The sequence below is a fragment of the Gobius niger genome (genome assembly GCF_951799975.1).
Source record: "Gobius niger genome assembly, chromosome: 5".
NCBI lineage: Eukaryota > Metazoa > Chordata > Actinopteri > Gobiiformes > Gobiidae > Gobius > Gobius niger.
The window spans coordinates 14,943,448-14,958,996 of record NC_136856.1 but is presented as its reverse complement, the minus strand read 5'-3'; the positions used below and the strand labels follow the sequence as shown (position 1 = coordinate 14,958,996).

Sequence of the window (15,549 nt, the reverse complement as noted above, 5' to 3'; positions counted from 1 at the left end):
CGGAGTGATATCCCAGTGATTTAACTACCGGACTACGTGTGCGGTTATTCACCTTATTCCGCCCTGCCCACTTTTGCCACTTTTTGCGTTGTCTCGGCACTTCCGTTGTCCAGACACTTCCGGTCGGTCGAGCGCGAAGCCCGTTCATTTAAACGGAGAACGAGGGAAAATATTCTCCGCTCAAATCTGATGTTTAGTCCATTGATTTGTGTAAAATGGCCAATGTTCATTTGCACCAACATGTCAACACTGCAGCGTTTCTCACCGCGGCCTGAAAACGGCTTTGTTTTCATGTAGTGACTGATTTTATGTGGACTTCTCCAATCCCATGTTAACGCATAGGAGAAAAGGGGCGGGCACAATTCATGGCAGCGCCCACGCGAGCCTCCGGAATAAGGTGAATACGAAAATAATGCACGCCTGTTAGCACCCACCAGCCAATCAGAATCGAGCATTCACCCAGACCATGGTATAAATACTTTTAAACCCCCTCAGGTCTTCATGCCAGAGGTGCAAAGCGATAATTCAGTAACAGTAATAATCGTAGCGAACCATCCCAGTGAGTGACTTTATGTAGCCTGAAAATACACAAACTACTAAAACATTGTTTCAGTATCACCCATTTCTTAATATACCTCCTTAAACTTGTAGCTGAGAACACTAATCTCCTTCATAAGTAGCTTTTGCCTCCAGGCTAAGCCGTTAAAACTGTTACAAAGTTTACAAATGAGGAAGGGGCTATAGATTGAAAAGTTGGGAAACTAGAGTTGGCCTGATGCTAAACAAAGATATTGTTTGGGAGTGGCCCAATTTTCTTAATTTCACAAAGAAAAACTTTAGAAATAGACGTTTTTGTCCTTCGTGTGAGCCAAAACTTTGTGTCAGCCAAAACTTGTTCAAGCCAATGTCGTGGTCAGATTTTGTTAGCTGAAGACGGAGAGACTTAATTATGTGTTAAGACTTATTAAACTCCATTAGCACAGCTTAAAGAAGAGCGAGAGATAAAGCTGTTATTAATCAGAGGCACACTGTCTCTTAGTATTAATTGTGTTTGATGAACCTGGGGATGCCTCTAAGTGTTTCATAATCGCAGCGTGATTAGCACAGACCTGTGAGGCAGCCAGCTTCAGACTGCGAAAACACCTCCATTCAAAAGCCCATACCAGCCCACTTACCCTGCAAAATATGTAAGCAAGCTTTTCTAAGCACTATATCAGAACGCACTACTTTTAAAACAATTATCAAGTTCTTGTGGCCATGCTTTTATGCAACGTCTAGCAGCAGTGCACTTGAAATGCAAAAACAGCACGGACCAAGAAAAATGTGAAGTAATGTCTCCGCATAAGCCTCTCAGCAAAATGCCTGCATTACTTTTGCTTCAATAGGCGTCCGCAAAGAGCTCCGGGCTCAGCTAAATATTTTCATATAGTTGAAAGTTAGAGGCAAGTTTCTGTGGGGTATAATGCCTGCTGCCTGACATTTACCAGCTCCAATCGTTTTCAATAGCTGTAAAGACTGTACATTTTTGAAGATTCTGCTTCTTAGCATATTTTGAAATACCGCATGCTGAGGAGGCTGCATGAATTACAAGGGAAGAGAAAGTTATCCTGAAACAATTTAGTACACTTGAGCTATAGCCATTACAATGAAACTTGGGAGCAAAGACAGTTGAAGTATTACTGAATAACATCTAACCTTAAGATATTAAAAAAAAATACAAGGATTGATTTAATTGTTAGTGATTTTACTGGCAGGATCAACTCTCATTGCTTTGAACACAGGTAGCCAAACATAAGACATGCAGAGGACAGACAGATACATACGAAACACGCCAGAGTGCCCCATCTGTGGAGAGGGAGTCTGTAATGATAACAATTCATCCTTTTGTCTGCTGCTATTCTTTAGACTGCATTTCTCCCTCTGAACCTCTCCATCTATCGGCCCAAATCCTATTTTCATGACAAACAATACGACACACACTCTCGCTTCATCACCGCTCTCTGTATAGGTGGAGGTGGCAGGGGGAGTGGGAGGGCGGGGTAAGGAGTGAGGTGACAGGAAATGAATAGGAAAAAGTGTGAATCTCTTGGGTGTTTGAAACATTACCGTGGAGAGGCTTGAAGTGGGGGGAGTGTGTCTCACAGGCTAAATAAAGCTCCAACTATCACTCCTCGCACACCAGTCCTGCATTTGGCTTTAAAACATCTGCAAATATCTATTACACCACGACTGTTTCTATAACGAATAAGAAACGTGTGACTCCAGCGAGACCAAAACCATGGAAACCAGGCTTCATCCATAAATACACGTTTGTTTGTCCTAATGATTTCACCTCCGACTGTGGTGTTACCTTATATGAAAATGACCAAACACCAAATTAACTTAAAGCAGTCCTAAGTAACTTCTTTACCTTAATAAATCCTTTCCGTAGTCCGTCTGGGGGTAATACAAGTGTTAATGGGATGATTGGGGGGTCTTTTATCCCCCCCTGGTGTCTCTGTCCAGAAAACCAGACTACCACACTAATGGAATCACGAACAAGAAGCTAACAGGTTAACAGGCAATGCAAACTGCAGGCTAGCGCCACTTTAAACAGTATTTACAGCCAAATTTGAGTGAAAAAAATGATCTCCATTGTGTAATTGGATGTACAATATCCCTCTCTCTCTTTGTCTTTTATGTCAGAGTTGTATTTACTCTCACAGACAATTAATGAGTTAAAAAACTCACATTCTACGACACCTGCAGTGGCGCTTATGGCCTCTAGGGACATGAGTTACTTAGTACTGCTCTAAACCTCTCATCACTCTTTCCGTATTGTCTTTTTGAATATTTGTAAGGCAAGACGTCAATTTGTTGGTATATCCCACCCACTGAAACCTTTCTTAACTTGACAGTCATCATAATGTAAACCTGGAATGGTTCTTCTGTCATTTACATACGCCATGACTCTACCGCCTCCAGCCCAGTTGCTCAGAGTAGCCAAGAGTAGCACGCCGCACTTACTTGTTCTCTCGCTCTTCTCAATCCTCTCAATCTTCTCAGGCTTCTCCATCTTGTCAGGTTTGTGCTGGGCTTTGGGGGGCTCATGACTTGACAAACAGGGACACAGGCCGTCACATCTGACCGAGATAGTCTTCCCCGACAGGCAGCTTTGGAACTCCAGCTTGCACTGGAAAAATAACCACACAAGAAAAAATCAGTCATAGTTTTACAAACGCTAGATTATTTAGAATATTACTCTTCATAGAATAGTTCAGATAATCCATCTTCAGGATTAAGTTTATGATAAACATCCATTTTATATATTCCATCTTGAAAGTTTTGCGGATTATTAAAACCAATCACGGTGTTTGAGTTCAGGCCCTCGGAGCAATATTAGTGCGACAATCCAATTGTAGAAGCAAACTAATAGCATCTTTTATAACGTGTTGCGTCAATCTCTCCATAGAGATTTTGACGCTAAGATGTATTTGCTTTTTACGGCTTTAAAGATTTATCTTAACTGAACAGACGTGTCCATTAGGCAGTCACAGAGGGGCAGTTTAAACACTGAGGACGCCATGTGGATTTTTATTATACACAGCAGAACAAAGCTAATGGGACGAGAACAACAAGACGGACTACTTCAGAGAGCAATTTAACAGTATAAATCTCATTCCAGGTAAGTGAGGGCGAAGAAAATGTTTGGACCTATCGCAAAGGGAGGAAAAAAAATCCAATTACAAAAAGCATCCTGCAGGAATAATAGAAGCCAGAATGAGTTATGTAAATGGCGTTTCTGCAGGTGATGACGACAGGCTTTGTCACAGCGAACCATGACTGTGCATAAACATTTACAGAGATACAACAAACAAATAAATCTCCCCGAGGCCTGCCTTTATGCACCCTCGCTTTCACTTCTCCGGTTCGAATCCATCACCTCCTCCCTGCCACCCCTTTGATAGCACCGCTAATGTTGCCCAATGAAACGTGTTGACAAAGGAACAGCGCTGGGGCCTGTTGGGAGCGTTTTGAATTAGCTGTCTGGAGAGGCAGATAAAGAGTGAGCGGCCCAGGAAACAAATGACCTCCTCCACTCAGAATCAAGAGAGGAGTTACAAATCTTCATGTTAAGATCCTACAGGTTGATGAAGGACGAGGTGAAGAGGGACACGTTTAAAACATTTTCACAAATAGATGGTTATTTTTATTGTACTCTTTTATTGTACTCTTGCCTTTTGAGGCTTTAAATTGCTTCATTATGGGATGGCACAGCAAATCCATTATTGATTTTTCCACAACAAATTCTTAAAGGTCCTATTATGCGTTATTTGGGATTTAACAACTACTTTTTACCCCTCAGCGTTGGTATTTTTCATAGAAAAACACAAAGAAATTGTAAGTGCGGGAGAAGAAGACAGGATGAATATGAAGTAGTACTAAGACATGAGGTGGTTAGTGCTTGTGCTTCACAGCTAGATGATCCCGGGGTTTGATTCCCGGGTGGGGCCTTTCTGTGTGGAGATTGTTTCTCCGGATACACTTTCCCTAAAAACATAGAGATGAATGATCTGTGTGCATGAATGAATGGTTGTGGTCAGAGATGTGTGCAGTGGCGCTTCTGTCAGTCCACTCCAGGGGAAACTGAAGCTACATACGTGTGTGGAGTGAATGAAGAACAAATCTCCAACACTATGAGAAGCAGTCTGAGTGAGTTGTGTCATGTGAAAAGTGCAAAACAAATAAACTTCCTTTCCATTCCATGGGTGAATGAATTTTTTTGATACAGCTTTAGCATAGCATGCTTAAATCCTCAGAAAAAAGTCGATATGTCAGCATGATATGTAATAATGCAGTTTATTTTAAACTTAATAAAAATCTAGTGCAAGTGTGACTGAACCTGAGCTCAAACAATTTCTCTTGTCATGACTCATGATCACCTGTCCCCTCTTTGAAAAATGTGTCTGGTCACAGCACCTCACGTTGAGGAGTGGTGTGAGCAGATGAGAAAGTCAAAGGAGTAATGGACTTTACTTAGTGGTCTGAAACCTCTCTGGAGATAAGAGCGCTGTCCTTTAATAGGATGTGCTGTGTGTGTGTGGTGCTGAGGAGGGAGCCATGTAATGCGATGATAAAACATGAATAAGTGACTGAGCAGCAGACTTTGAGCTGACCACAGGGAGCCATCACTTCAACAACCAACTCAGCCCCCACCAGCTAAATTACCGCAGAGAGAGGGGGAGTGCCTGTTCCTCCTCTAACATTTGGTCTGTATAATTTTATCAAGTTACATTCACTTCTGGTTCTTTTATGACAGACACAGTGACCCTCTCAAGGGATGCAATGACCTGAAATAAAAGTTGTGCCTCAAGCTTCGGAGTTTAGTGTCAATTAGTTGAAGAAGAAGAGGGTGGAAGTTCTTACATTAACTTTTACTGAAATAAGTACGCTCCATTAAAGTGAAACAAAACATCAAAATGAAATCAAACCAAAAATGGAATTACATCAGAAAAAAGTATGACTATAACTGCACATTTTTAAGTTGTGTTTTTGTTAGTTTTTGTTAGTTAGGTGTTTAAATTCACTGGATATTGCACATCCTAACAATGTGAGAGCACATTTTTTTCCAGCAGCACTAATTGTCGCTGTCTCTTTGAAGTGAATATGAAATTGACATGTCAACAAAAGGGAAGAACACTGTGAATCAGCTAAGGTCACTAACGTTGTGTAGTGTGTTCATGTTAATTGTACATATTCACTCAATATATGTCTCACTCCAAACAAAAGAGGTTGGTAAAAGAAAAAGAACATATGATTAGTTTCGGGTGTGAAGCGTGGCCTAAAGTAGCCTGTGAGTGTCAAAGGTATACTACATCACAGTAACGTGTGTAATTTATTCCCCATTTCATCGACCCACATTGAATTCTCAGCTAAAATAACAGTAATTATAAAGGGTTTTCAGGCATGGTGTTCAGTTTGCGTGGGAGAAATGTGACAACTGACTTAGGGTGGCCGCCATCAGCACAATGTAATCAAGTGAGAAATTTCCAATGTGACAAGAAGACAAAGGGTACAGTACAAATGAATGAGAATAACAGAAAAGGCTCCAGAATTTGAAGTTTGATAACATTTCAGTAACTTCCGCTGAAAAATAAAAAACACAGCTTGAAGTAAACACAGACGCTTACCTTAGAGGAGTAAGTGTGTCCGTCAGAACCACATACAGGAGTTGACTGCTGAGTCGAGCAAAGCCTGCATTTCCCGTGAGCCCCTGCTTCCACTCTGTGCTTGTGTCCTGAGCTGCCTTTCCTGGCTTTCACACTGGAATAAAAGACACACAACATAGAACTGTTGAAAAATAATACTTATGTGAAAGCAGAAGAGTACTACAAGTATAAAAGTACTAAAAGAATACTTCAGTGTACTGGGAGCATATCTTTAATAGGCATAGTCTGAAAGTATAAGGGCGTGAACTTGTGTTTCGAAACACAGACTGTAGACTAGACTTTTGTGCAGATGGGGGGTGCTCTGTGCAGTCTTTCACTGTATACCTGACGCAGTAATGGGCTGGACAGACATCTCCTACAGACCTACCAAACTGGAATGTTTTCTGCTACTGTCGGTGACGGTGGGTGTGGGGGCGGCGCACGTTTGATCAGGTTTCTGCGGTGTGCAGAGCCCTGCGCTCTTTTATACTGGCGCTAGAGCGGGACCATCGATACATTCTCTCTCTCACACAGTGGGAGAAATAGTTTGTAGTTTGTTCTGATGTTAAAGTAAAGAACTGGAGAGCAAACAGGGAAGGAGCAAGCGCTCAATGTAGTCAGTATTTGTCCCCTTTCTTTCCATTTCAGGCCATTGATGAAAGCAGTGGTGCACCATTGTTTGTACACAAGATACCGACTTTGCCTTGAGCAACGCTGTTGTTGGGCCGGGCGGAAGATCAGACCCTAAAAGTTTTATATATTCAATAGATAGTGTATAATTGACCGCCTGAGCCTGAAATATGACATGACATTATTAATATCCAATAATGATATCTTTTCTAAAGTGCTGATCTCAGCAACTAATCAGAGTCCCCGGTGCCGTAACTTTGACCAATGAGACAAGCTTTCGTATCACTTTAAAGGAACAGGCCATACCGTTTATCCATACTGAGATATGTTTTTAACTGAGCCTAGACAAGTTGATGCTCACCTGTCTGGTGTGTGTGCGTGCCTGTGGAAGAGCACAGTAGCTTCCAACTTCACCCCCTGTTTGGAGCTATAGGAATATGCTGGGAGAGGCCAAATGCTAACAACATCTTCGGTCTTTTGGCGTGACTGAGCGCACGCACAAAGACCAGACAGGTACGCATCAACTCGTCTAAGCTCAGGTAAGAACATATCTCAGCATGTAAAAATGGGAGCCTGTTCCTTTAACTACTGGGCAACAACAACAACAAAATCATTATACTTAAGCGTCTTCTCTTACTACATCATTTTAACTATCGATCCCCTGAGGGGACAGACATGAAAAAAGTGTTTGCATAACAGTTACATTTTGTTCTCAAGAAGTTCTCCACTAAAGGTCACATAAAATAAAGTATGTTTTCCACCAGTATTTATGCCTGGATCCTGACTCCTGTATAAACACGTGGCTTAGCACAAAAAAGGAAAGCTTGTAATTTAATCCTGCACATACACATAGGGATCGGAAAGCTGATACAGTACCCCATGTTAAATAATGATTAGGTAGTCCATCTGACAGACTTACGTTTTAATTTTACCAAACTAATTGAAATGGTACAGCTGTATGTTTGACTAGTTGGATTTTTAAATGCTGTTGGTGTCAAAAATGGTCTCTTGAGGGAATGCAAGTGACAGTCACACCATAGAAACAGCATGGCAACCGAAGCCAAATGAGTGTCAAGTGTTATTTTTTGTTTTGACTCTCAGGCTGCAACTTTGAGTGAAAATGATGCCTATCCCCTGTTAAAAATGGCAAGTATTTTGTTATTGCAATACTGTTGCTGCTTTTTTCCTCCATATCTTGCAGCCCAAGCGTAATTAAAGAGAATCAAGACAACATCTGATTTGAACAGGTGCAGATTTTCAGCCAATCAAATTTTGGCTCTTCCACCGTCTATTTACTTCCTATAACCATGCAGTTAATCAGGTAAAGTGTTCCCAGTATGCGTACGACGTCCATATGGTGCAAATTTTATACAGTGGCGACAGATTAGCGGAGATGGAGAGGAGTGGGACAACTCCTCAAATCTTACACCTCACATCTCCCGACACTGGCGCAGCTTGATGAAACCCAGCCGAGCGTAAAAGTGCGCTGAACACAAGATAACGCGGTGAATCCCAGTGCAGCTCCTTCCACACTCCGAGTCTACTTCACAAACGACACGGTTTCCTCTGAGAGAGAAACACCTGAGCGAGAAACTAACTTTTCATAAAGACCTCTCCGCTGAGATTTTGTGGGACGTTTTTCAGCGTTTAATTGACAGTGCGGCAGTATAAATAGAAAAAGACGCAGGGGGGGAAAAGGGAGGATGAAAGATCGCAAATGGAGCCGAGAAAATCAATTTTGAAAAAAACGATACACCTCTATCAAAGCACTCATTTGGTGAAGATTTTGACTTGCGCCGCTATTGACAATGACAGAGAAGTCGAACATTTGACGTATGAGTTCTTTCAATCTAAAATGAGCATGACTGCGGACATTTTGTGTTGTGTTTCTGCCAAGCTCTATTGACAATGTCGTTTTTGGATGCGTTTCAAAGGTCATTTGGCACAAAAGCGGGTCCCTTACTCATGCGCATTGTAGCATAAATAATTGGTTTGATACCATTGTGAGGGAAACATAAAAACGACACAATCATTTTAGTTTTGTCTCGTCCAGATCTAGCCTGTGTACAGTTTAAGACCAATTTTCCCTTCCTTGAGCTCGACAATGGAAGTGATAATGATGAAGCATTTCTTAAGTTATCCTGTCGTGGCCCTTTTGTGCGATTGTGTACCGACCACTTTTTGTCAGGTCACAGCCGCCAAGAACCCGAATCGAAGTATCAAACATGTTATAGGTACATTTGTCGGTATGGGTGACAGAATTTTGGCAACAGCATGTGCCACTATTGTAGGGCTGACTACATTGCTTCGATACCAGTACTTCAACGGTACTTGGTTTTCGATACCTGAGCGATACCTATGCTAAATTATTTGTCATATAGAACCAGAAAATAGTTTAATAATATGAATTTATTCCTTTTCCTTCCATTGAATTTCTTTTGCATTTGTATAAATTGTAAGAAACGTCCTTTAACTACAAAAGGGCAGAAAAAACACTTTCCAAGTCCCTCCCCCAATTTTCAATCAATTTTCTCATGTTCCCAATTTCCCCCCCAAAATTTTACGTGTTTTTTTCCCAATTAAAATTTCCCCCCCAAATTTTTTTCACTTGTTTTTCCATTTAATCCTTAATTTTTAAGTTTTTTTTTTAAATTTCACCTCAATTTTTAAGTTTTTTCCCCATGTTTCCCCCCCCCAATATTTCAAACTTGTTTTTCCCTTTTTTCTCAAATTTCCCCCTTTTTATTTTATTTTTTCAAATTGTGTATCTTTTTAATTTTTATTTGAACAGCATCAAAACCTAAATATAAAGATTTTATATTTCTTTTCGGTACCTGCTTTCAATACTTTTGTTTTTTCGATACCAGTAGTAACTAAACCTTTTTTTCTGACACCAGACTGGTGTTGTTTAATGGTTCCCAGCCCTACACCTTTGCAACCAGCATTTCCTCCACATGCGTTTATTCCGGTCCGTCTTGTTGCAGATACAAGCGCATGAAAGGACAGGCCGCTCTCCTAATCTAATCTGTCAATGTTTCAGTGTTTGTTTTGATCCTGACATCACGTTTGATCGTGTTACTCTATTGTTAGCCTTGCTGATGCTGGGAAGCTTTATAAAAAAACATCAGGAGTGTGGTCTTGCACTCTTTCGTTTTCTCATTTCGTCCGTGCCTCCACATGGGTGTCAAATTATAAATTGTAGGAAAATGTTTCGTTATGCTTGGTGTCTGTGCAGTTTATATTATGTTTTGAAAATCCCAGAAGTAACATTAATGGCATTTATTCTGAAAATGGGCTGGTTAGTTAAATATGTCCACAAAATGATTCAGAGGGGTCACGTTTTTCAACTTTGACAATATCTGAAATGTTATCGTCATTGGTGAGAATTGTTTGTTGTGAAAGTAAAGATTGTTCTGTCTAATTAGCTGAGAATGTAGAACTGTAAACTGACTGCCTCATTAAAGGAGAATAATGAGCATTTTCTATCTTTGTCCTGATGTACCCCACAGCTTACATACACATTATATGGTACTGTATCTGGTATATTGTTCACAGCAAGCGCAGTCCTCTGCTTTATGATGCTTGTGCACTTAATCCCACGTGACGTACATCTCTACAGTGCTGTAATTGTGAAAGGCCACTATTTGACAGTGTTACAGCGGCGCTCAGCAGGGACCCCGGTCTGGAGGAATTAACACCATGAGCCTCAGAGTCCTAACCTGCAGCTCCTACTGTCACTCCAAACCTGCAGCTAAGAATTATACAGAGTTCAAGCTGAAATGTCCTCACTGAACCGCGCTGAGTTCAGAAGCACTTTCATTTTTAAACATTTAATAGATGGACAGAGGGCATCAGCAAAAAGTCTCCAAAATGTTAAAACAGGTGCATACTTCAAATCCATTTTATGTTGCTTAAAAGCAAAAGCAACAAAGGTTTTTCATTAATATTATTTTTGGGCTGAAGCCACTAGTTCAAATGACCACCTGTTAACAACATAACGACTGGATGACTGAGAGATTACATCGATCTTGTGGTTTACAAGGTGTATGTAACATTTACAATGTTGGGGGTAACTTATTACAAAAGTAACGAGTTACAAAGATATATCACTTTTTTCAGTAACTGAAGAATATAACAAATTACTGAAACAAAATATGGAAATATATTAGTCATTACCATTCAAGTGTATAAGATCTTCAGTTGCGGGTAGTTAATGTCGTCAAAACAAAACACGAGAGAATGGGGATAAAGAAGGAAGGAAACTGTTGACTGCCTTTTGCTCGGTGGCATTATTAGTATCTTCTAGGGGTGTAACGGTTCCGCTATCTCACGCCACGGCTCGGTGCATAATGGTGCAAGTACAATATAAAAAAAAGTTGGTTTTGAAATAAAATAAATAAATAAAATGTTCATCCTTTGGCAGTATTTATGGTCTCAGAAAAAAATAAGCAATAATTTCTAATTTTTTCAACGCTGCTTTATAATAAAAGCTCACAAAACAAAATAGAAAACAAAATTATAGTGCGCTGCAGTAAAATAAATAAATAAATAAAATAGCAGCGCAGTGCAGTGCAGGCCATGCGCTCGTTAAGTGATGTGAGGCTCGTGTTTGGGCTGTTCATGGACAACATTACATTCGGACTTTATTGGAGACAAAGCTTTTGAGGCATATTATGACCAAGATTGGATCTCACGCATTTGTCTGGTGCACTGGATAGTGAAGCCTGGTCATCTACACTCAGAGAAACCTTTACAAAGCCACGCAGATTTGTTTTTGGAGGACAAAATACAGGTGTGGAGAGTCTACAGCCTTTCAGTTTAGCAGTAAGTGATGATGACACGCATGCACTCTGTGTTTAGGTACGCACATACACACATGACTGGCACCACCTCGCTTAAATGTATAGAAATATAGACCCAAACCTGCAAAGTCACTTTCGTATGGTTCATATCTATATATACGTCTATATTTTGCCAAAAGTAACTCAAAGGTAACTTAAAAGTAACTCAAAAGTAACTCAGCTACATTTATGAAACAGTAATATGTAATTTTAAAGTCACTTGTCCAACACTGAATATTTCATTGTTCAAAGTAAAATGCACTAGTGAACATTTCAGGAGCTGTGATTTGAACTCGGACTTGGTTTTAAGTGATAATGGGGATTCGACTCAAACTTGAATGACTCGCAAATGGACTCTTTGACTTGGCTTGGATAAGTCTTAACGACTTGACTCTGATTCGGAAAAATAAGCCTTGACTACAACTCTGAAAGAAAGGTGACCTCAGGCTAATTCCTGATTTAGTCCTGGTCTCACCTGCGCTCTTCGTCTTCATTTAGACTTGATTTTAGACCTAGTTTAGCCTCGGTGCAGTTTGTTGCAGCTCTTTATCAGAAAGAATTGTTTTCATTTGAGAGGAAAATGGGCTCTTTGCCTGCATAATGTCACAGACCTCTGTACTAGGACAACAACCACTGCTTCCACAACCCCAAATACCATCAAAATACTGGCGCACTTATTACAAATTGTTGATGATAGATAATGATCCATAATAACTCCACACATAAACAATGCATTAACTCATTAAAATTGCCTGCCTAATTTTCCCTGAGAACAATGAGCTTTTGCCCTTTGAGACGACTCTGGCTCCATGCTAATTATTGCAACTAATTCAACTTCTAGATGGAATAATAACACGGTCCACCAGTTTAGCGGGAGTTGTGGGGGAAAATGGCAAAAACAAATGGCATGTGAACAGAAGTTGTAATTAATGCAGTACAAAAGCAAGAAAGTGTCAAAAGCAAATGACTTGAAAAAAATAATAAAAAAAAATCAATTACTGCCACAGTGACAGAACACACTCGTCTGTCTTTTGGGGAGATGTTTGTTCATCTGAAAAATTAAAAATATCAAAAATTGGTGGTGTGGCAAAGGTTGAGTGCAAAAACAAAATTGAAGACTGACAGAGCAACTAATGCTGTTCAGAGTCCAGGAAGCAGAAAGATACAGGCAATTTGATTAAATTACAATATTGCCAGTTGTACAACATTTTGAAGCTTCTCATTGAAAAGGTATTTCCAGTCCGCCGGGTCATAAATTAATAACGGAAATATTTTCAGTTGGACCTATTATAAAACAGTGCCGAAAGGATCAAAGTCGTCATCTGACTGGGAAACCTGTTTCTATCACGTAAAATCCCGATAGAGAACTTACACAGACAAAAGCAGTTTGACTCACTCATTTCCCAAACATGACCATATATGGAATGGCCCATATATGGTCATGTTTGAAAACCGTTAAGGGGGAAAACAATTTGGAGAAAAATCTAAACTTTCTCTAATTATTCAAAAACTAGTACAAATGCTGAATTATAAATATAGTTTTAAACTAAATAAAGATACAAAGACATGGAGAAGAGCAAAGTGGTTCAACAGGCCATAAATACATGAATAACGGAGAATGCTAACTTGATGCTTCATGTTAGCATCGGGTTATGTGTGATAAATAATTTTGTATTCCACCAGAAAATGGCTCTATTTTCCCCCTCGGCGAAGCCACGCCCACTTCTATGACGAGATGCCGTCTGTATCTATTCACTTAACATGGTCGGCAACAGTTTAAAATTGTTGTCCTTGATCTATGTCACTTCCAGTTGGTGTCCAATAAGGAAGTGAAACTAAACATCACAAAAAATGGTCAAACTAAAGAAAGCTGAATCTGTAGCAAAATCTAAAACATTATCGTGTTAAATATGTTTTTGCAAAAAATGGTGTCATATGCAATAGAATATACAGTGTTTAAAAAATGTTAAAATTATGTATTTTCCTCCCCCTACATGTTCCAGCAATGTCCAAATGAGTATGGAGTGAAGGAATAGTGCAATGTAAACATGTTATACAATTAAGAACCATACTTTACATGACATTATATATTCAATTCACACCATTTATATCTGAGTCAATCACAACTGCACATCTGTGATCGCCTCTTACCTGTGACTCGGCTGCTTGTGATTGGTACAGATGGCTGTCTGGTAGTCATGGCTTATGCAGATTTTGTGAGGAGGGCATTTCACCTTCAGACAGGGATCCTGCTTGGTCACATCTGGGCCTGCAGTGAGAAGTAAACAAGACAAACTTTAGCTGCAAAAATAAACTCCGAGCCTCAGCATAAAGCATCAAGCTATAGTGCTCCAGCTGGCACTACCTCACGACTCTCAAGCACAAAGTAATGACACAGAAGGAGGGGAACACAATATGGAATGAGGCAGTTCAGATCAAGTATTTGTGGACTTTATATGAATTAAATTATCCTCTGCCTTTGACCCATCCAACATGTTTTATGTTGAGCAAAGAGGAAACTTAAACACGGGATTATACAAACTCTAAGAATGAAATAAAGACCGTACCTAATCCAAGAATCAAACTTTCTTGCTGTGAGGCGAAAGTACAAGAATCGGCCTTTGACTAGAAGCAGATCTAATCCAGACTATGATGAATCTAGATGAGACTAAATCATGACTTTGGAAGACCAAAAATATAACATAAAAGGCTTTGAGGAAAAGAACATTATGTCTCGAACTGCAAAAAACGTGTGATTATCGCCTGAAGAACCAAGAATCAAAAGCTGGTAGTTAATGAAGGCCCTTCTTTCCCAATCTCTGTCCCCATCTTGGTCCAAATCAATCTCTTTGTGACATTATCGAAGTGGCAGCGCGGCACAGTTGGCTTGTGTCTGAGGTGAAGAAGGATCAGAGCAGCTCATTGACTCTGGCCATTGTGTCACTTCACACTGGGCTAACGGCACAAGCACACTTTGATTTGACAGAAGGGACAGGGAAAGTACCAGAGGTGGCAGTAAAAGGGAGAGGAGAGAGCTTTTACTGCAAATGAAGTGAGAGACAGGCACTGGACCCCAGGCAAAGGGCCACTATTCCCTGTCTGGTCAATATGCTAGGATAAATGCGCCAAAAAGAAAGAAAAAAAAAAGAAAGTGCCTCATTATGAGCAGCTAAAGAGACCACATTCACAAAGTCAGATCAAAGATGGAGTAGGTTTTGTAGCGTGGAGAGTGGACTGAAAATTACAGCAAGTCCCATGTTAATTAGGAGCTGAGTAAAGTGTATAGATCAAAGGCCCACATTATGTTCGGCTAATTAGCATGTGGCGGCTAACATCTTAAAGCAGTGGCCTTGTCTCCATTAGGGACCTAATGGGACGTGTTTGTGCCACAGCTGGTGTCTCATTTATATTTATCAAAACATCTAAATCTGCATGCACTGACCTCAACTCATGGGAGCACTCGCTTTTGCTGCATTACAGAGGCTTAGGGCCAAAAGAGCACACCAATAATAATGATATATGTATTTAAAGCAGCACACATGTACATTTCTTTTGGAAATAATGTTGATCTAATTGAAAAAGAGTTCAGTTTCAACTTTGTTTCTTATGCTGAAATGATTCAAAGTTGGCTTACGCCTTGTTAAGTCTATTGTACAGCCAGGGGTCACCGTCGCCATGGTTGCGGAGCACTGGTGTAAAGGAAAAGCAACTTAAGATTTTTTCTTTTAATTGCTGTTTGTAACAAGATTATTACAGTCACTACAACTCATACTGCCAGGATTACTGCTTTCACTTGTATTTCGACTTCCTCCAACAGTTCTTTGTTATATAAGTACCATTGCTTCTCAACAAAAGGAAGCAATGTTTGAGATTGCGTTACAAGCTAAAGG

At 40.1% G+C, this 15,549-nt stretch overlaps 1 protein-coding gene across 1 annotated transcript in view; it reads right to left on the bottom strand.

The window, feature by feature from the left end:
* spock1 (SPARC (osteonectin), cwcv and kazal like domains proteoglycan 1) overlaps positions 1–15,549 on the bottom strand; it is a 116,109-nt gene that overhangs the window by 20,801 nt on the left and 79,759 nt on the right. The window contains exons 5-7 of the mRNA XM_079557461.1: positions 13,811–13,928; positions 6,171–6,303; positions 3,007–3,172 (exon numbers count right to left, since the gene is read on the bottom strand). Coding sequence (XP_079413587.1) covers positions 3,007–3,172; positions 6,171–6,303; positions 13,811–13,928 — 417 coding nt within the window. The remainder of the gene's footprint in view (positions 1–3,006; positions 3,173–6,170; positions 6,304–13,810; positions 13,929–15,549) is intronic.